Source organism: Acipenser ruthenus, chromosome 25 (assembly GCF_902713425.1).
Source record: "Acipenser ruthenus chromosome 25, fAciRut3.2 maternal haplotype, whole genome shotgun sequence".
NCBI lineage: Eukaryota > Metazoa > Chordata > Actinopteri > Acipenseriformes > Acipenseridae > Acipenser > Acipenser ruthenus.
The window spans coordinates 1,897,647-1,919,710 of NC_081213.1; the positions used below are offsets into that span (position 1 = coordinate 1,897,647).

A 22,064-nucleotide genomic window follows, 5' to 3' on the forward strand; every position below is an offset into this window, starting at 1 on the left:
AGTAACGCTCACCACTGTGCAACAGGGTTGAACAGCTTTCAAAAGCAAACCCCAGGTACAGATAGAAGGAACAATGCCAGGCTTGCTGTGCCATTCCCACACACTGCGGCAAACAAAACAGCTGGGTTCTTACAAAGGACAGCCTGCTCTCTGATGGTCTAGGTGCGGCCGCTGCTGCCCACAATCTTATTCTTCTGAGAAATTGTGCAGGAGCAAAAATGTACTGGGAAAGAAAACAAATTGCAGTTCTTTACTGTGATTGCTATATTTTCTCCCGATTTCACGATTGCTTTTGTTAGGCGTTAACATACCTTTTTATATCTGCTTCCGCCGTGGTATAGCGTGGTATAAACGGCCAAAGTAACATGAAGGGAGCAGTCATATGAATTTAAGGCGTAATATCTACAAACGAGTTTTATTCAAAAAAAAAAAAAAAAAGAAGAAAAAAAAGTCCGCAAAATTAGACACAATTAGGGCAAACATGGACCCCCCGTTACATTCCCTAGTTCGTCCTTACAAATATGCTCAATTATATGAAAATCCGTCTTTGTTTATTATGCGTTGCCTCTTCAACAAGGAGAACGAGAAGAAGGTTGTTTCCACTTTTGTGACAGCCCATCTCCTAATAAATCCACAGGCACTGAAACAGAATTATTTTCTGTAATGTGGGAGTTTTTAGAGCAATCCAGAATGGCACTGAAACTACTGGGATATCTCTGGCAATACCCTGGATCTCCCATAAACGGCTGTATTAAGTAGTGGCGGAAGCCGGAGCAGCTACCGTGACTCCCATTATTATCTGGAAGGCTGTTCAGATTTTGAAATGGATGGTTTATTTTTTCAGTGTGCCTCGCGGTGTGGAGGAACCATCACATGCGCACCGTCACCAACTACTTCATCGTGAACCTGTCCTTGGCAGACGTCCTGGTCACTGCCATCTGTCTCCCGGCCAGTCTGCTAGTGGACATCACAGAGACCTGGTTCTTCGGACAGACGCTCTGCAAGGTCATCCCCTACTTGCAAGTAAGCTCCAGCCACTGCTGCAGGGGAGCCAGTTGTGTCTAAGCTCCTCAGTCCAATTCATCATCCAGTCGTTCAGGTCAAACCGCCGCGGCACAGAATTTGTAAGGAACGGTTTTTATTTGATAAGGAGTATGGTACAAGATGTGGCCTTCAACCCACTTGATTGATTAAGAGAGTAAGCGGCAGGTCAATGACTGGTTGAAATAGCCACACACTATGACGTACAAAACAATATTAACAACGCATGCATTTCATTAGCAGGCTTTCATTAGGAATTTAGCACATAGTGTAATTGCAACTTGTCCTTGTGTATAATTCAGTTACATATCTTGTGCCTGGTCCTAATTAAAACTTCCGAATTACATAGTGACAATTATTAAAACAGCTAAGAGATTTCACTCTTTCATTTTTAAATGTACTTTTCATCAACATGAACTATTATCAGAAACCTACAACTGTTTGCCGAAGGGGGCATGTTAATTCAGTCGTTCTGTTTTTTTTCTTTTTATTAGAGTAGGTTGAATAAACAGGGATTTGCTGGAATGAATTACTTTGCAGCTATTGGTCAATATGCATACCGCGCATTTAGGGTTTATTTGCTGAGTTGGAGCGCCCTCTTGTGGTTGAATAAGGATATGACTGTGCACAGAGGAAGCACTTGTCTTGCTTTCTAATTGATTGCACAGAGTGACTGCACTGGGCTGCTGTGTGGCTCTGTTGACCATGGTATATCTCTTGTTGGTTTCCCAGACGGTTTCGGTGTCGGTGTCTGTGCTTACGCTCAGCTTCATCGCCCTGGATCGCTGGTACGCAATCTGCCACCCGCTGAAGTTCAAGAGCACGGCGAAGCGTGCCAGGAACAGCATCGTCGCCATCTGGATCATCTCCTCCCTCATGATGGTGCCGCAAGCCATCGTCATGGAGAAGCGCAGCATGATCCCCGAGCTGGCCAATCGGACGATGCTCTTCTCTGTCTGCGACGAGCACTGGGGCGGTGAGGCTGCATTACAAGCCTGTACGGGGGTGTGTGGGGGTGTCTCGTCCTGTGTAAGATATGTCATTGTCCGCCGTTTGACCCTGAACTGAAACTGGCTGCTGAAACTGTTCAAAGGACACTGCATCAAGCAGCTGCTATTACACATAAAACAAGTGTTTTTTTTTTTTTTTTAATTGTGCTGCATGCACTTATCTACCCCGCCTGCCTCACACTCTTGTGTTTTTTGCTCCTAGCTGAGATCTATCCCAAGGTGTATCATGTGTGTTTCTTCGTGGTCACCTATCTGGCCCCGCTGTGCTTGATGTTCGTGGCTTACTTCCTGATCTTCAGAAAGCTTTGGTGCAGACAGGTGAGCTGAGCCCAGACTTCCCCACAGCTCAGGGGGTATGGAAACCCAGACCACAGCGTCAACCATCCCAGTCCAGCATCACCTTCATATCCATACAGAGAAGCAGTTATGGAGCATCCGTACAGCAGGACAGTAAAGAAGTTGCTGAATCTCTTTACGCATGGGGTTGTGAATTCCACTTGTCCCGTCCTGGTTGTATAAACATCCTGTTCAAGTGTACACCTGCCCGCTAATCTGTTCTGAATGTGCTCTGAAAGTTCTTAATAATCCCCTCCATGGGCAGCAGTGTGGAGTAGTGGTTAGGGCTCTGGACTCTTGATCGGAGGGTCATGGTTTCAATCCCAGGTGGGGGACACTGCTGCTGTACCCTTGAGCAAGGTACTTTACCTAGATTGCTCTAGTAAAAACCCAACTGTATAAATGGGTAATTGTATGTAAAAAATAATGTGATATCTTGTAACAATTGTAAGTCACCCTGGATAAGGGCGTCTGCTAAGAAATAAATAATAATGGTTAGCTGGAGTTCTTCCAGCAAGTAATCAGTCAAAGACCTACAGACTCAGGTGGCTGTTCTTACAGGCTGGGTAACTCCTGACCCCCCAGTATAACTATAAGGTCTGTTAGCCATGTAAGTGGACCCACCCCTGGCTACACTGCCCGGTGGTACTGTATATGTCAGATTGGAATTCTTACTGTCTTTTATTATATTATTCAATCATACACAACTGTAAACACCATTATATCCTCCACCTCTTCTTTTTAGAAGTTTTTAAGAAATGCAAATTAGACGTCATCAATTTGAGCTTTTTTCTGGTTTTTCCGAAGCAATGAAATGTGATCTCTTTGTTGTGTATGTGCTGTTCTCAGATCCCAGGCACGGCCGCCGCCCTGGCCAGGAAGTGGGTTCCTCCGTCACGTCACCCTGCCAGTGCCCAGCAGGGCACCCCATCCTCCTCCTCGCACCGCTCTGTCGCCCTCAGCGCTGAGATCAAGCAGCTGCGCGCCCGCCACAAGACCGCCAAGATGCTGCTCATCGTCCTATTGGTCTTCGCGCTCTGCTACCTGCCAATCAGTGTTCTCAACATTCTGAAGAGGTGGGGCCAGCGAGTGTCAAACTGTTTTAAGCCAGGGTTGAACACGGCATGTTAAATTTGTGGTGATCTTTGCTTTGTTTTTTTCAGGGTGTTTAGGAGGTTTGAGAATTCAGATGACCGGGAGGCTATCTACGCCTGGTTCACCTTCTCCCACTGGCTGGTTTATGCCAACAGTGCTGCCAACCCCATCATCTACAACTTCCTCAGTGGTGAGTGTGCTGTCTGGCCATGCTGTGCCACTAGGGGGAGTCAGGGTGCCTGTGATCACATCTCTGACTACTCCATTCACAGAGCCTGGTCTTTAATGCTACAGTTCAGTCCTGTTCAATTTTACACTAAAATAAAAATGCCAATGTATGGCAGCAGGAGAAAGGAGAGCACCTAGATGAGCATCACTATCAGGTCACCTTCCTGAGTTCCTGTACTGTAGAGCAGAGCCATCCTCAAATAATTCTCACTGCCTCCTTCCACGGGGGTAATGTCAGATACATCACAACATGGGCTGCTTCCCTTTCAGTATCAGATCTGACGTTCACCACCAAGGTGTTGCGTGTTGTCAGTAGCTCTCTGATTATCTTCTCCCCCTGCAGGAAAGTTCCGGGAGGAGTTCAAAACCGCGTTCTCCTGCTGTTTCAAAGGATTCGCATCGTGCCGACGGATCAACGTGCATCACGTGACACGGAGCACCAGACAGAAATCTCTGACCACCAACAGCAAATCCGACAACGTTTCCAAAGTTCATGAGCACGTGATTCTCACTAGTGTCACCACGGTTCTCAGCTAGCACCTAGAACCCTAGAATCCTGAAGACTGAGCTGTCGGAACCGTTCACCGGTGGTTTCGATTTTGCCTGAACAGGGAAATGGTTTTATGTTGAAGGCATTATAACAGGTTGAGTGAATTTACAAGCATACTGAAACCACAGAGAAGGAGCAGTTCTGGAAAGTTGGCCAAAGCCCTTCCATGCAAACTGCTGTATAACATAATAACTAAATGTATTTACCGCCATGTCAGACCGAAACATTCAGATCGGCAGGGAGAAGACTCATTTGATGAAATGATTGCCTACTTTTCCTGGTGAGAGGCAAGCATTCGCAATAGGGTTTAACATTGAACTCTAACCCACCAGAAACAGCACCTCACTGCCTGGGATAAATGTACAGTTAACTCAGGATGATGGACTCACTAGCGCTTTTTCATAGAGGACAATCATATTTTTGGTATAATTTGTAGGTATATTTGTCATAGTATACACTGTAGATGTTGTTTGTGAAGCAATCTGTGCAAGTCCTTTGTAAGTTTGAAGCGTGTTTCAGTGAAGTAACTGGCTGCTGCTCCAGGCTCTGTACAGTGCAACGTGGCACAAGATAATCAAACAAGCAACAAGTGCATGACTTTGTCTCTGCTCCCACCTAATCTGCTGTACTGAGCCCTGTGTTAAGTGATAGTGGTGTGTGTTGTTGGCATGGCATTTGAATGGAATGAGGAAGGGTGTACAGTCCCAGCACATGGGATTCTCCAGGGAAGCTCAAAGCAGCTCAAAGACAGATTGAGGGAATAATGATAACAACTTAGTATGAGAACCCAAAACCACTCAGAGCGGCTGCAAACAGCAAAAAATAGTAGGGGATATATATTAGAAAAAGCATTAACAACGATATTTTTCAGATTGTGGATCCTATTCACAAAATATGATAATAATAATAATAATAATAATAATAATAATAATAATAATAATAATAATAATAATAATAATAATATTTTTTGGTACAGGCTTGGTGCAAATCTCTTGTATGTGGTAAAGCGACCGGTCTAAAAATGGGATGAGTGTTAGGAAAGTAAGAATAACCCAAATGCATGTGCTCATGCATCATGGGATAGCTATGCATTGAGAGCTCTCAGTCCGGATAGCTATGCATTGAGAGCTCTCAGTCCGGATAGCTATGCATTGAGAGCTCTCAGTCTGGATAGCTATGCATTGAGAGCTCTCATTCCGGATAGCTATGCATTGAGAGCTCTCAGTCCGGATAGCTATGCATTGAGAGCTCTCAGTCCGGATAGCTATGCATTGAGAGCTCTCAGTCTGGATAGCTATGCATTGAGAGCTCTCAGTCTGGATAGCTATGCATTGAGAGCTCTCAGTCCGGATAGCTATGCATTGAGAGCACTCAGTCCGGATAGCTATGCATTGAGAGCTCTCATTCCGGATAGCTATGCATTGAGAGCTCTCAGTCCGGATAGCTATGCATTGAGAGCTCTCATTCCGGATAGCTATGCATTGAGAGCTCTCAGTCTGGATAGCTATGCATTGAGATCTCTCAATTCTTTAAGTTTTTGTCCAGTCAGTTTAACTCCTTGATTCTCAGTATGGTATGTATGTATTGGTTTGTTTATTTAGTATATTATATTGTGTATTTGTTTATTTGATTGTCATATATGATATGGTGTGTGTGTAATTATGCATTACAAATCACTCCCTGAGCCCACCTTGCCAGCTTTGTGTCATCACGATGACAGGTGCAATTTGATAGTTATTTTACTGTTTACTGGGAATTTTGTGTTTCCAGTAACTTGCTATCAGTATTTTTAAAAATCAAATAAATAAATAAATAAAACACTATGGGGGAAACAAAATCCTTAATAGATTAGATTCTATCAAATAAAAAATAAAAATAATAATAATAAATGCTGGGGGCCTTGGAACACCCCTGTAAAAGTTAAAAAGATAAAAAAAATAAAAACACGCTGGTTTAACAAACACACTGCTCAAATACACTGTGTGATCTTTGTGGATTCGGGTCAGATGAGCAACATCTTACCATCCTTCTACTCTAGAGCCTCCAGCATTGTCTTTGATCTTTCACATGCAATACATTGTAAATAAAATCTATTGTTTTTTTTTTTACAATTGCTTGGTTGAATTATTATTTTTTTTTAATCAACTTACAGCTAAAAGACAAATAAATAAATGATATTAACGGTATTTCATTGGTTAGTGTGGAAACAATAACGAGAAATGCAGATCATTAACATTAAGAATAAAACACGAACAGATGCTTGAAGTGTGTCTGCAAGTCACAGATCTCTCCCAGGTGGTTTTTTTTTGGGGGGGGGGGGGTTGTATCTTAATATTGCACAATGCAGGTGAAGACACAATATATTCCCTCTCCTTTTATGGTATGCTCCACCAATCTGCCGTAGGGGACTGATATAAAAGCGAGCGCACCATATCCTGTACAGGGGTGTTGTATTAAAATGTGCAAAAAAAAAAGATAGAATGCTAGCTTGGCCTTGAGCTGATAATGCTAAAACTGTACCACTAGACACTTTCTACAGAAAAAAAAACACTGTGAACTCACAAAGATACTTCTGCTTTCCCGATATCGGTCTGTTAACTCATACATTTGCGTACTTGTAAAGTAGCGGGTTTTTTTTATAACATCAAGGTGAATTTAAACCTCTGATATTGACCACATTTCAGTGAGCGTTGACTCCACACCGCTAGGGGGCCCTCGTCAATGCATAGGTCCTTCCGTTTCCTATAAAACCGCTCTATGCGCCCCGTACTTTCTTGAGAGGAAGTCAATCGAGCACGGCGGCAGAGAGAGAGGGGAAGAAAGAACAGGAGCGAAAGGTAATGGGAAAAGAGACAGTTAAAGTATATAATACGATGTGTTTATCTGTTTTGGCGGCTTGTTGGTTAACTTATGCGTTCGTGGATGTGTTATAGAGGTTTAAAACGGGTTAGGTATCGCTATCGGAAGCCCGCTTCGAAGGAGAGATCACACCGGAATATAAAACCATGCTATTGCTGTGTTTTTACAGGACAGACATTTTGATGTGGTCGGTCGAGCCTGCGTGTTGAGCGATGAGTTATGTATGTTATATATAGTATTTCTTCATTGATGCCAGTGGTTGTGGTATAATTGCGTATGTAATGTCATTTTTACACCGTTAAAATTCGCCCTGGGGTGATTCGAAACGCTTTGGTCGTTTTTTCGCTTGCCTTGGTTTAGTTTTTTCACTTTGTGTAACACCAATACAGCTATTGTTCCCTTCTCCTAATTATTCCTCCAGAAAATGTATGCTGTACCCAAGTGCAATGGGCCAAATTAAAAGGTCATTGTTCGGTACTATTTGTGATTACTTTTGATACTAATAATAATACGTTGTGTATGGAGTCGCTACCAAGGACTAAGCGGGCTGGTATTAATAAACGATCCATATGGGTGATTAAGTTCGTTTTCCACTTTTGTAATTTTGCTGTGAAAATAACTGCAGTTTATTGAAACTGCATACGCCTCTATTGTGATGGAGTGGAAGCTTAGTTTTAAGCAGTCTTTATTTATTGTCTTTTTTAATCTTAGTTCTCTAAACGGCTATTGACTTTTTTAATGTAATATACAGTATATATTTAAATGGCGAATTGTTCACATGGAATGGTGATACTGCTACTCAGCAGCGGGGTTTGGGAAAGTGTCATGCTTGGGGGGGAAAAAGGTGCTGATTTCATTAGTCTGCCCCTTCTATATACAGAGACTTATGATGTTGGCAACAATTAATGCGGTCTCTGCGTTATCTGACCACCACTGTTTTTTTTGTTTTTTTTTGCAAAGACTTGGCTTCTACTATAGCACAGTGTCGCCCCTTTCCGTATTTGTTTAATTGTACCTGTATTTTAATGTGTTGCATTTTAACTTTTTTAAAATGGAATCCAACGAGTATGCTGTGAAATACAATTAATTAGTAAATTGCGGTGCTTTTCTTAACTTTATCGACTCTCCTGACGCATGCACATTGATCTTCAGTGTAAACAGATCCGCTGCTTGTTTGTTATGCTTCCTAAAAAGATTAGTGCTGATTTTGTCAAGCAATATTCCCAGAGAGTCCATAAAACCAGTCAATAAAGTTTTTTCTTGTCCTTTTTACATAGCATTTAACTTTTCTTTACAGGAAATTCCTACCGCTCTCAAAACCATTTGGGTTATAAAGCAAATCCTCTGCAATAAAAAGGTTGAGTCACTACGCAAATGCTTAGCTTTATTTAAGTTTAGTGTGTTTTCCCAAATGTGTGTGCGTCCTATTTTTGAAGCATGTGCTAAATAACAAATTCTTTGTAAACCATGGGGGAAAGGGGTTAGCAACAAGCAAGCTGTTGTATTCCCTGGAAGGAGGTAGTAAGATTATTGAATGCGAGCAGTTTCTTTTTGAGTGCAGTGTTTTATCCCCAAACTGTCTAATTGGTTTGTCTCCGCCTCGTTTTGCAGGAGCACCATGGCTCGCGGTCAGCAGAAGATCCAGTCCCAGCAGAAGAATCTCAAGAAGCAGACTGAGAAGAAGAAGCACGGCAATGACCAGAAAGCAGCTGCCATGGCAGCCCTGGTCTTCACCTGTCCAGTCTGCAAGGTATGTCGCGCACGGAGCCCGTTTGAAGATCTACACATTAGGGATGTGCACGACAAATATTTTGACTATCGATAATTCCACAGCTGTTGAGGTCGACTAATCGAATAGTCGCCCCCCCCCCCCCCCCGCCTCCCATTCAAAATGAGACGTACATTAAATGCGAAATAATGCAAAGTGACAATTATTGCAATTGCAATAAATTCTGAACTTTATTTTAAAATACTTAGCTAACTTTGTTAAATAAACATTAGGCTATGTAAAAAATACCTTCCTATTAGGAAACATACAGAAATGCCATAACAGCAGCAATAACATAAGCATACCGTCAACTCTCGTGTGAGACTCTCGTATTTTGCAAGCAAGTGTTATTTTTTTTTACCGATATTGTCACAAGCTTTTCCGTTAATTACAATTTCAAATGAACTATAAAGGTTGTGACAATTAAAAAAAAAAAAAAAAAAAAAAGTATCATTTTTATTCAATTATTAATTTAATTTTCATTCAATAATAGTTTAGCAATGTGAGCTGCGAGGCAAATGCCTTAACCTTAGCATCCTTGTGGCAATAATGTTTTCCGGTCATAACAGCGAAATACAAAATGCATTAGACTATCTAGCTAGCTAATTTATACAATCCACTTAACTAAACGATTTACTTTTCCCACGTTTTCAAACCACACACAAAATATAGACTACCGGTCTACGTTAAATCAAATCGGCAACATACCTGTGCGTTCGAGTTCCAGTGAATAAAAAATAAATAGCCTGTATAGGCAACAGCTTGCTATGTATGTAGCTAGCTTAATAATATTAATAAATAAATGAATGAACAAAAAGGCCTGAGTGGCATTAACGCACTAGCCTTTCATGGAAGCAAAAAAAAATCCTAACTAAAACTTTAGGAATAGTTAGGCTAGCAATGTCCATTATTATTATCATGTTCACTTATTCTTGTTTAAAAAAATCAGCATGTCCATCAGGTCCGGCAATACTGCAGCAGACGGTGCTCAGGCAGAGTTGTTTGTTTTTGTTTCAACTTCAGAGCCTGAGTAGCGTATTGCACTGTGATGAAAATGCGACACAAGACGGCTGGCCGCACCGACTACATTATGTATGGCACCAAGTTTAAAGCCATCGTTGAAGGCGAGCTGCAGAGTGTGTGCAAAGCACAAATTCGAGTCCCATTCAACAAACTCCGAAGATGATGTTGCTGGCATTGTCGTGAACACAGGCAGTGATTTCCCCCTAAACCCGAATGGTCTACAGCGGTGTTTAACACATTTGCGAGATTCTCTGCTGTATGCCTCTCTGGCGTGGCGCGAGTCTGTAGAACTACGTTTTTCATTTCCCAATCCTCAATGATGTACGACTCGGTATTCGGTGCAGTCCACGCATCTGTAGTAATCACCACCTTCTCAGCCTTTGACAAGTTTCTGCGGACAGACGCTGCTGAATCGGCATGCATTTTTTTCGAGTCGAGTGGTAATTGTTTTAGTGCAGGATTTTTCGTGCATGGATTGTGTATTCAGGTTCCACAAATTTCATCAACTCCCGAAATCCCTCACCTTCAACAAAACTTATGGGAAGCATGTCCTTTGCCACCATATTAGCAATAAGGGCTGATGTTTTTCAGCACGTACGACGTTGTCACACTGACGATGCCTCACCGCAAAGGATGCAATGGCGGTTTGTTGCGGTCCTCTTTTCTTTTCTGTCGTTGCTAGCGTCACAGAAGGGTGTTTGGCTTTTAGGTGGGTTAACATACCAGTTGTAGATTTGTGGTAGTTTAATTGCACTGCACATATTTTACACTTAACAGTGTTTTCATTTACTTTGTCAGAGTATTTCTATGCAGAACTTTTCTGTGAGTAAGCCATCGTTAGCCGAGGTACGTTCTAGTTTAGCCAATCACAGACAAGAAATAACAAATCCCACCCTCCAGTCAATCTTCATTACCGCTACATAGAGAGCCAATCAGCAGTACAGGCTTTAAAATAAAATCAATATATACATTTTTTTTTTTTTAGCTTTCGAATGTTGGATTCACTTGTCGATAGGTGCCATCGTTATCGAATAGTCGAATGTTCGACTATTCGGTCTCACCCCTACTACACATACAACCTGCCAAGGCGCTTGGGGTGGAGACCTTGCTAAGTAACATGCACTTCAGTCTTTAATGTGTAAATATTTATGGTATAGTGCTGTGGCCTGTTTACAAGGTTATAATGGAACTCCAGTCTTTATTTGAAAGTTTTGTGGTATTTAAATCTGGGTTTTGAAGGAGCAGATGTATTTTCCCCCACTAGATGGCACCAAAGCATTGAAATTCTTTTTTTAGCGTGTATGAAATGCACAATGCAAGCCTATGCAATCAGTGTTCATCTTCATAACTTTGTACATTGTTTAGAAATATTCTTTAAACATCTGTTTCTTATTTTCTAGACACAGATGCCTGATCCCAAGACATTCAAGCAACATTTTGAGAGCAAACACCCCAAGTCCCCAATGCCTCCTGAGCTAGTGGATGTACAGGCTTAAAGGAAACTGTTTACAGGCTTGGGTGAGAGCCAGTGTGTCTGCATCTTCTCATACCACATCCAGCAGCCCTCTTCAGTGCTTTGGGTGGAATCCCATGGCTTTCAACTTAAGTCTTTGATTTGTCAGAGGGGGCGATAAGATCAGTAAAAGTTTTAAAATTGCAGTGTGTAAATCACAAGCTGTGGGATGGCCATGAGGCTCTTAATGCATAGCAGTTTGATTCATCCCAGGTTTGAGCTTTATTAACTACAGAGTAAAGGTAGCAAGTCTGATTAGGCTCACAGTAATACTCAGTGCTGTGCATTGGGATTTGTAGTTTTGTCCAGCGGAAAAGTGAGTAATGGAGCACGTTGGACCTTAAAACCGGTGTGCACTGCTTACTTGGGTGTAGAGTACAAGTTTTTAATTATTTATTTTTTCGTTTCAGACTCAAATTCCGGTGACAGGATGTACTTAAGAACTGGACAAATCTGCAAACGACGTGAGCAAGGACAGACATTGAAGCTTTGAACTGTACTACCGACCACTAATTCTTGTTGTATTGTGTTGAGGAGGATTGGAGTTTGTTTAGGGAAGTGGGTAAAGTAATAAGTATCTCCTTCAGCTACTCATACCAGCTTCAGAATGCCATCCGCAACAGACAGATACTCTCCGTAGATGTATTTGCAGTTATCTTGCCAAAATAAGTCATGCAATTAATATTTTGGTAGCTACAGGCTTCAGGAAAGGGGAGGGGAGCCTGACTGTAAATGAACACTTCCTCTTTCTTTCTCGTATTTTACTTTTTATTCCTCTGCCCAAGAGTATTCTTGGTGTAATGACGTAAATAAACTTTTTTGATACTGAAATATTTCTACTACAACAAGGGAATGGTAAAAAAAATGAAAGCGGGAAAATGCATATTTTAAAAATGATGCAATTGTTTTAAATTTCTTTTCCGAGTAAAGTTTAAAATCGGTACAAACATTGTTTAATTTCAGTGTCATTTGGGGGCAAAGTACCTATCGGTGGACTAACCCTCTTGATTTTTTTTTAATTATTTTTGCGAAGGGTGGGACATACGGTACACCTAATTGTGAAATGTGTAGCTTGCATCTGAATAGCCTTCAAACGTAATTAAGTGTATGGGAGCAGAGTAACAAAAAAAAAAAAAAAGTATCACAAGGGCACTGCGCTGGGAAGGGGAAAGAGATACGGTTTGATGCATTTCTGGTGCTAGGTTCTCATCGAAGCACAAGTTGTCAAAATGGCATACTTGTAAGCAAAGAAATGTCCTGAATGCAAGTAGTTGGAGGCAGTGTGTAGATTCTGTTCAAGGTGCTGCAGTTTGTTGAATGGAAAATCCAAGTGCATACTCTCAAGAAGTATGTACCACCAAGGGATTTTATTCCTTTTCTCTTCAAAATGAATAGAGGGCGGCGCGGCGGGGCGGGGCTTTAAGGCTACAGACACCTCAACATTAGGGAATCCTGGGTATTTGATCTTATGTACATATCATTTATTTACAATTTTTTTTTTTTCTGTCTCCTCGAATTATTTTAATGACTACTAACTTGTACCGTATTCAAATAAAACAAAGAGAAAGACCTTTTTTGTGGCTTTTTTATTTTTTTATTTTAACCAGATATTTAGGTAGATTGCATGTTTTGTTTGTCTCTGTAGCTCGATGTAAACAAACCAGGAGCACTGAAAATTTGTGCCGTTGTTATATCATGTTCCACTGCTTTATAAAAGTGGGTGGTGGGACCATGCTTATGATCCTGAAAATCCTCTTAAGCACTTAGAAATGTTTGGGAATCACTGTTTGACATATAATAAGTGATCTGCTTGCTCATAACATACCCAACCAAACAACTGCTCTGAAAGGCCCCTCTGCATGGTCTGTTTGGAGCGTCTCTGCCAACACTTTTCTGGAGAAGTGTTCTGCATAGAATTTTACAGGGGTTCCAAGAACCGTGTGAGTTCCAAAAAAAGACAATGGTTCCATAAAGAAAGTTCTGCAAAATGGTGTATCTGTTCATGAAATGAGCACTGGGAACAACAGTTAAATATGCAGTGTAGTTGGCAGTACGATTTAAAGAATGTTACTTTCTTAAAGTACCGTGTGTGTGTGTTTTTTGGGGTTTTTTTTTTTTTTAATGTTTTGTGTAAAATGTTAATTTGACAGTCATGTTTAATGACCCTTAATAAAGCCTGGATGTGCAAATAACAGCAGAATTAAAGGCAATGCTGTTAACAGAGATGCAGGGCAAGCTGAAACTACCTCTTGCGACTGAACACATTTTCATAAGAATCCACGACCATGGAGAGTGTAGTAAACATAATTATTATTGAAACTTTGTAGCACAAAAAATTACTGTGAAAAATACTACTGTTGCAGAAATACACGAATTAATAATAAAAAAAAATAATAAAGTGGGTTAAAGCAGGAATAAAACAAACTGCCTGGACGGGGCAGTTTAATCTGTATTATTTTAGAGACGGGGTAATCTTGTGGTTTTGACTTGATCCGGCTTTCATCCACTCCTTTATAGAGATTAGATGAAAGTCCAACAGTCATTAAAACGCAGAGATGTGACTTCTTATTAAATCACAACAGTGACCATGCATTAAAAAACAGTGCATTATTTATAACATTCCACGTTGAGAAATGTGCTTTAACATGCCTGGGGAACGTCCCAAACAGGAGCAAGCCACGCCTCTTCTGTGTCCTCAGAAGAAAGCGAACTGTCGAGCTTCCACGATGGAGTCACGGCGCTGCTCTGTATTGCCGCATCGAATTTAGTCTGTTCGCTTTGGGTATTTGCGTTCCGACAGTTTGAGCGACTTCATAATTCACACGGTAAGAATATAATCAACAATGCGGGTTTATTATTATTGTTATTCAACACACATGTATGTGTGGAGAGTTTCTTTTTTAAAAAAGGTTGATAGCCTACGGAAATATGGCATGTGTGTCTAAATCAATTAAATACAACCAGCAAGAATAATAGTATTGGGTTTTGTAAGATAAAAGGCTGATATAATTACATTTATTATTATTATTATTATTATTATTATTATTATTATTATTATTATTATTATTGTTTTATTATTATTATTATTATTGTTTTATTATTATTATTATTGTTGTTGTTGTTGTTGTTGTTGTTGTTATTATTATATCTATCGAGGGTTTTGCTCAAGTGCCGTTTGTGCCATTTTTGTGAAAGGACCATCAATACAGCCGTTTACGCAGCTAGTTTTATAACTTTTTATTTTCACAAAAAAAAGGGTGGAAACTGTACTTTTATATAAATACTGTACCTTGACCGTTTCAATCGATTCAGAAAACGGAATGAATAAGAAGCCTACCAAGGGAGGTGGATTTCCTGCAAATAAAAACCACGTCGTGATCAACCACGGGAGTTTTTATTTAAAGAGTTTTATTAGGACACCGAGGAATCAACACGAATTGCATCGAAACCACCTACAGTATCCCATTACATTATTATAACTAGTAGTATTATGATACTGTGCTTTATTAATCCTACCTTGTATTATATTAACATTAATAATAATAATAATAATAATAATAATAATAATAATACAACATTGATTTCAAGTATAGATTAGTATTAATGCATTTCTGGTTCTGTTATCCCTGGTATAATTTAATAAATGTTGTCATGTAGTTTTATAAAGTTTCTTTCAGTACTGTATTTCACTATTGAGAGTTTTAATAGTTGTTATAAGTTTGCAATAGATTTTAAACAATTATTCTTTAACATCAGTAAATCATTTAAAAAATGTAGAAGCTCAGAAGTACTAATGATCTACTTCCCACTGTCCCTCTGTCACAGCAGAGGGTTGGTTAATCTCTTAAATACCTGGCCCATCATTAGTTTATTCTAGGCTTTTCCAAGTGATTAAACCCTGGGTTGAATTCTCTCTGAACCTGTTTTAAACAAGACATCTGCACCATTGTTCTGCCTTGCTACTCTCCTCGATTATTACTGCACTGAACAAACAGGTTAAACAAGACGCCGACACCCTTCTTTGTTACCGTAACTACGTTTTATACAGTTAAACCTGTTTGTGTAAGTGGTAGATATTGTGATCTAGCCATCCAAAACAATGCTTCTTAACAGCTGTGCAAAAAGATCAGATATTTGTGTTCTTTACAAACCCCTATACAGTATATAGAGGGTATACCAGCAGTCTGTAATGGATGTATCATGCCAACCCTAACTGTTATATAGTGTGAAAGATCGAATTAAACATATATGTTAGTCCATTACTGCTGTATGTATAGTTTCCATCAACTCCCTGAGTCCAATGAATAATACAACGACCAGCATTATTTTTCTGATACATTCTCAGGATTAATAAATAGCGCAATGTAACATGGTAGCAATGCAGGTCATAAAGTAAGGGAGGGTGTATTGTTTTTTTTTTATTTAATCTGCCCCTTAATGCGATATTTCTCAGAAACATGCGCATAAACGTTTAAATAAGGTAATGTTTTCCGTTTTCAGAAAAGGACGTCAGAATGAACTGGGCGTTCCTCCAGGGCTTGTTGAGCGGGGTCAACCAGTACTCCACGGCGTTCGGCCGCGTCTGGCTCTCCATCGTCTTCCTCTTCCGGGTCATGGTGTACGTGGTGGCGGCCGAGCGGGTCTGGGGAGATGACCAGAAGGACTTCCAGTGCAACACGGCCCAGCCCGGCTGCCACAACGTCTGCTACGACCACTTCTTCCCTGTCTCCCACATCCGCCTGTGGGCCCTGCAGCTCATCTTCGTCACCTGCCCCTCACTGCTCGTGGTCATGCACGTGGCCTATAGGGAGGAACGCGAGCGCAGGCACCGCGAGCGCAACGGGGAGGACTGTGGCCGCCTGTACAAGGACACGGGCAAGAAGAGGGGTGGCCTCTGGTGGACCTACGTCTTAACCTTGGTCTTCAAGGCCGGGGTGGACGCCACCTTCCTCTACGTCCTCTACTACATTTATGAAGCTTACGACTTCCCGCGCCTCATCAAGTGCAGCCAGAAGCCCTGCCCCAACGTGGTGGACTGCTTCATTTCTAGGCCCACGGAGAAGAAGATCTTCACCATCTTCATGGTGGTCACATCCATTCTCTGCATCTTCCTAAACCTCTGCGAGCTCATCTACCTCCTGGGCAAGCGCTGTCGGGAGTGCGTGGTCTCCAACAACCGCCGGCGACAGCTGTTCATGGCCTCCACCGTGATCAACAACAAGGAGAGCAACAGCATTATGGAAAACTCTCTGAAGGTGCCGCCCTATGCCCCTCCCAGCATTAAGGTTTCCAAGTAGTTGCGGCGTTGCTGCTCAGCATTAAGAAAAAGAAATACAAGAAGCTGTTCATTCCACTCAGGTACTATACTAGGGAGGAAGTGGACTGCAGGACTTCAGGAAGCTGCACTTGACCCATCGTTGTGGATTGCTCTTCCTGACCAGGTTGTTTCATGCAAGGCAATGGTTGTGGGTCAGTGCTAAAGCCGTACATAAAAAGAATGGTTCTTAACAACGATTTTTTTGGTCACCATTAAACCATTGCAAAGCACACACGCTTGAGCAGTTACTTAACAAATCTGAAAGCTGGGGCAAAAGCTGCACACCATGGGAGAAAATAACACCAATTGAGCATCCATCTGTCTTAGGGTTAAACGTATAAGGATGTCAAGTAGACTAACGTGTCAACTAGGCCTTAATCTGTGCACTGTTGTTGGCTAAGGCTGTCCACTCATACCCACTGGCCTGAAGTAAGAGTTTGCCTTCAGGCCCCCAGCAGTCCTATGAGCTGCATGGAAGATGTGACGGCTTCAGTGGCCATTCAGTAGGTCATCTGCAGCCTAACCAGTAACCATGAGGCTCGTTATCAGCACTTTTCCTATGGTGCACCACTTTTCCCCCCAGCTCTTTACATAAAGTCAGATTTTTTTTAGATAAGGCTTCTGAAGGAGCCGATCATTTCCTGACCCTTTGAACCATTTCCAGGACACATCACCACGATACCCCTTGCCACATGGCCATAGCAGTGCAGGAACTGTCTCAGTAAGTTCATTGGTATCGTAGTGATGAGGCTAATTCCTTAGTCTTTTTGAAGAGCCTTCTAATCAAAAGGCAATGCCATTTTATTACCTTGCTGATAATCATGCACGTCACACAGCCTTTGTTCAACGGAAATTAATCTGTGGTTAGCCGGTGTAAATGTAAACAAGCCTTTTTGGTAGAATATCTCACATGCACTAATGCATGTTGTTTACAGTCTGCTTTTAGGAATTTGATACTTAACTGAGGTCCAGTTTTACACAACTTTTTTTTCCATGGTTGAACATTTCTTTCTTCTATGTAGCAGTAGCTATTTTTTCAAGGGTATTTTTGCCTCTTTATTTGGTACCAACTTTTTTTTTTCAAGAAGAGTTTTAGTATCAAAGATTACAGAACTGAGGAATTCCAACCCTTCATGTAAATGCCACTGCCACCGGCGTTAGATTATCAAACGGTATTATCTTTTTTTTTTTTATTGTTAGAACATTTTATGTTCCAATCTAAGTTTTCTGTATGCTCTCCAGTTCTGCCTTTACAAAATTAACCAATTCAGTACCAAATACATTGTTCTTTGAAAAAACAATCAGAACATAAGCTGTACTTATCATTTTAAATCAATATTTCTTCACAAATTTAAATCCCTTGTTTTGGCTACAAACTGCTGCGTCCTATTTTGAGAACAGTCAAGTTAGACGTGCCCCTAATCAGAGCAGTGAAATTACACGCTGGCTGTGAAGCAGAGTAAGTTAACATAACAGTATAGTTATGAGAAGTAGCTGCCAGGTTACAATTACAAAGTAGCCTGTCCTCAAATGAGGACAATGGCACTTAATGGGTGAACCATAAATGGAGCAATACCTAGAAAAGGACACAACTGTTACTGTACGAAGTCTGTATTACAGTGAAAATGATTGTATCAATTCACTGCCTGGCACACGGAGTGCAGACTATAAACCCCATAGTTACAGCAGTACCATGACAGGTGCTTTGTTCATTCATTTCGTCTGAATGCTTTGTTACACTATATTGGGCTGTTTCATCTGTTTACATACATTGCTTTATATGTGTTTACAATGTATACATGGAATAGTGAGTTTCTATACTGCCATTTGTGTCTGTTCTAAACCTTTTGTCAATCAGTACTGTTATATATTTTTTATATTTCTATGAATAAACGTATGACATGTTTAATTTCACAGCTGTATGTTTGATTTGATTGAAGAAGAAAAAAAGTAACTCTGACAAGGGTTATTGAAAAGCCTGACTAATGTGGCTAAAATCACTTTACCTTTAATGGTTTGCTTTACATTTATGCCGTCCTGCAATCCTGACCTGAACACCCCCTGCCTGACATTCCATCCTGGTCCTCTCTCTCTCAAGCAGAGACTGAAAACTGTGGTGGTGCTCTGATCAGGGGGCAAGGTTGAGAGACAACCGAACTAACTCCTCATCACTTGAGCAGGAATTGAAATCCAGGGTCCTGGAGGCTGGCGAATAAGCCTGCCGTGCCTCCTAGCCCACAACCTGAATTCATCGGATTCGATTTGTGAATCCCTGTTTCTTAAAATGACCTACAAATAAATGATATTTCCAAAACGGGGAAATGAAATGGTTCTGGTGACTTGCAAAGCGGGGAAGTATTACCTGAAAGAATACAAAATAAAAACAAATCAACACACAGATAGCACCTCCGTACCCAGACTGTGTATTTAAATGCAGCTATTTTTCCAGGCTGTACTAATTCTATGAGCAGTTCCCCAGCTGAGTTGTTTTTCACAGCATGTTGTGGAGTTGTCATGCCTGGAGGCGTCTTCTTTTTCAGACGTGCTTGCACTCTTTGATTCAGTGTGCAGGACCCTCCAGTCCTTGTAAACTGACGAGCAGGTGTTCACTGAACATACTTTCACCCTCTGCATTCCTCTGATGAGTCCCATCCTGTTTCAAGATTAAATGCGTATCGTGTTAGTACTGGGTAGGGTATTGTAAAGGTATTTGTTTTTGGAAGGCATGTGATGAAATATTTAAGTAAGCACGCTTTGTTTGAGTGTCAAATATAGCAGCACAGAAGTTCAAAGAGTGTAGATTATTTTTATTAATATCAAGAGAAACTAGTAAAAGTATTTGATAAGCTGCTTTTTGACCAGCAGTCTTTCTCAATGTCTTCTTCAGACTGCTCCGCTACTTCATTAAAAACTTGACATGTGATCAATCCTCCATGTGGGATTAACAATGTCTCACCAGAGTCCTATTACTGACAGTGTAAAAAAAAAGTTTGTTTAAAACCGGGTAGCATCACTAGTCATGACCACCATCGATGGAGAAAAACTGCACAGACACTGAACCTCATTCAAGACAAAGCCATTGACCAACTCCACCCATCAGTGCATGCATCTATAAGGAGATGAGAATAAAGAACTTCTAAGCAAACAGCCTGTATTGATTCATCTAAGATCAATCACAGCGGCACCCTCAGTTTAATCCAACCATTGAAAAGAGCTATTCTTAAGGATTCATGGAGCATGATATCACAAGGCTTGGCGGGCAAGAACTGCTCTTTCACCTCCTTAGAAAAGTGATGGTCATTCCAGGGCAGGGCAGCAGACTTGAGAAGCACACGTTGCCACTGCCTGGGTTGAGAACTGTTGATAATTTCCAGTGGCATCAGTTCAAAACTCCCACTCCTACTGTACTTCTCTTTCTTCACCTCCTGCAGGTCAGGACTGGCTCTTATCAGGGGCAATATTCCATTGATCACATGTTTTTATGAATCTCATGTATTATATTAAAGTGCCCCCTGAAGTGTTCCGTTATCACAAAAAAAAAAAAATCTTACGGCATTTAGTGTTCTCTAATCGACTGATTACAGTTTCAGCTTTTGGAAGTAAATCATTAGAAGGGAAGTACATTGCTTTCCAGTGCAGGTGGAAGTGTATGTGGGTTGAAACAATAATTTCTACGGCTGCTCTTTTTAGTATCTGTGCTACTGAATATGTAAGGACTGAGTTAAACCCATGGATGTCGATAGAGTATCCAGCTGAATCTACCAGGTTAAACAGGGCTGACTTGAGTTTCCCTGAGGCTATAAAACAGGTCTAGTATCTTCAAACATTCTGATGCCAGTTGTAACATGTCCTTTCAGGCGTCATTTGCACGACACACCCAAAACCAGCCCTGTATCACAAAGAAGCAAAGCTCATCCCACGGACTGAGAGTGTCGTAACCAATGGAGGGGGAACCTGCATGCAACAATCTGTCTGAACACACACCAGATTGAAGGAAAACAGGAAGAACAGGTCTCGACAGCTCTGCAATCGAACATTCCTGATCTACATGTACCTCACAACTATACAAACACACAAACCCACTTTGTGTCTTCAGAGCGTAGGCCGGGTGCAAATCGGCAACACCTGCACATTGCAAGTCTTAACCACAATGCAAAAGAACCGGGCTCGTCTGCAATCATGGTTTTAGAGCTTTTAACTCATCTCATCGCACCATCTGGGGACAACCTGCAGCAGCGTATCTCACAATGCAACCTGCATCACATGGAGCCATGTGGAGCTGGCTTGGGTTTACTGCAGTGGTGCACAACTCCAGCCCTCAAAATCCATTCCAGTCCATTCCAGTCCAGTTAAATGAACCTGCTAGAGATCGATTAACTAATACAGGAACTGACTGGAACAAAAACCCAGACTGGAATGGATCTCGAGGGTCAGGGTGTACTAATGTCAAATAATAAGTCCATAATTGTAACATTAAAATACTTAGTCAAGAAGGCAAATATTTGTGGAAATAACTTAATCAGTACAGAAAAGTTTGTATTCCATTGGCATGCCATTGTTACTGTGTGTCAGACTATTTATAAAGAAACATTACCCTTGCCTGCATTGGCAAAACATCTGGTTTTGCTAATAATAGAGCACAGTAGTTAATTAGTAATTTAGCAGACGCTTTTATCCAAAATGACTTACAGAGACTAGGGGGTGAACTATGCATCAACAACTGCTGCTGCAGAGTCACTTACAATAGGACCTTGTCTTTACCTCTCATCCGAAGGACGTACCAATATGGTAGAACAATATCTTGTACTGAGAATTAATATTGGTTTGTCAAAATATCAAACCGTTGCGGAAACATTCTAGCCACGGTTCCTGCCATTGCAACTCTATATGGTCTACCGTTGCTCCTTCGTACAGAAGGACGGTGTTGCTGTTGTGGTGCCACTGCTGCCTTACCACTGAAGAGAATGTGCCTGCAGTTCTTGACTCCAGTAAAACGAGAAGAACATATAATTGCAAAATAAGATGACATAAGCATTACACAGCAACAGTCAACCCAAAAGGAATTTACCAGAAATAATTTCCTGTTGAGGACTGCCTCACCCAATAAAGACACTGTCATGGGAAGTGCAGAGTGAGTCATGCCATCGAGAGCTTTGGGTTAACCTGAGCAGAGTTGCCGATCTTGGCTGGTGACTCACTAATCAACTGGTTTTGGCTATTCTACCCGCACCACAGTGACCCCTATTGGTCAGGTGTAACCTAGGCAAAACAGGGAACAAGCGGCTAGGCAACATCCACTGCTGAGCTTGAGAGTGGCGTTTCAA

General features: G+C 41.2%; 3 protein-coding genes across 3 annotated transcripts; all 3 read left to right on the forward strand.

Moving 5' to 3' along the window:
- Positions 1-690: 690 nt before the first annotated feature.
- On the forward strand, positions 691-5,306 carry LOC131701611 (orexin receptor type 2-like). The gene is made up of 7 exons (XM_059000489.1): positions 691-748; positions 845-1,023; positions 1,774-2,017; positions 2,254-2,369; positions 3,237-3,463; positions 3,551-3,672; positions 4,054-5,306. The coding sequence occupies exons 1-7, from the start codon at positions 691-693 to the stop codon at positions 4,245-4,247; spliced, it is 1,140 nt and encodes a 379-aa protein (XP_058856472.1). The 3' UTR covers positions 4,248-5,306.
- Positions 5,307-6,984: 1,678 nt separating this feature from the next.
- Positions 6,985-12,993, forward strand: LOC117413883 (zinc finger protein 706-like). Its single transcript, XM_034023286.3, has 4 exons — positions 6,985-7,097; positions 8,731-8,869; positions 11,311-11,428; positions 11,834-12,993. Exons 2-3 carry the CDS (start codon positions 8,738-8,740, stop codon positions 11,404-11,406), a joined length of 228 nt encoding a protein of 75 aa, XP_033879177.1. The 5' UTR covers positions 6,985-7,097; positions 8,731-8,737; the 3' UTR covers positions 11,407-11,428; positions 11,834-12,993.
- A 1,116-nt stretch (positions 12,994-14,109) lies between these two features.
- Positions 14,110-18,654, forward strand: LOC131701500 (gap junction beta-4 protein-like). The gene is made up of 2 exons (XM_058999630.1): positions 14,110-14,248; positions 15,924-18,654. The coding sequence occupies exon 2, from the start codon at positions 15,938-15,940 to the stop codon at positions 16,718-16,720; it is 783 nt and encodes a 260-aa protein (XP_058855613.1). The 5' UTR covers positions 14,110-14,248; positions 15,924-15,937; the 3' UTR covers positions 16,721-18,654.
- Positions 18,655-22,064: the final 3,410 nt, after the last annotated feature.

Excerpts from the sequence above, each read along its gene's own strand:
- LOC131701611 (XM_059000489.1), top strand. The coding sequence starts at position 691 with ATGGCACTGAAACTACTGGGATATCTCTGGCAATACCCTGGATCTCCC. Across the intron at positions 2,370-3,236 it reads GAAAGCTTTGGTGCAGACAG|ATCCCAGGCACGGCCGCCGC; the intron begins GTGAGCTGAGCC and ends TGCTGTTCTCAG. Across the intron at positions 3,673-4,053 it reads CATCTACAACTTCCTCAGTG|GAAAGTTCCGGGAGGAGTTC; the intron begins GTGAGTGTGCTG and ends CTCCCCCTGCAG.
- LOC117413883 (XM_034023286.3), top strand. The coding sequence starts at position 8,738 with ATGGCTCGCGGTCAGCAGAAGATCCAGTCCCAGCAGAAGAATCTCAAG. Across the intron at positions 8,870-11,310 it reads TCACCTGTCCAGTCTGCAAG|ACACAGATGCCTGATCCCAA; the intron begins GTATGTCGCGCA and ends CTTATTTTCTAG.
- LOC131701500 (XM_058999630.1), top strand. The coding sequence starts at position 15,938 with ATGAACTGGGCGTTCCTCCAGGGCTTGTTGAGCGGGGTCAACCAGTAC.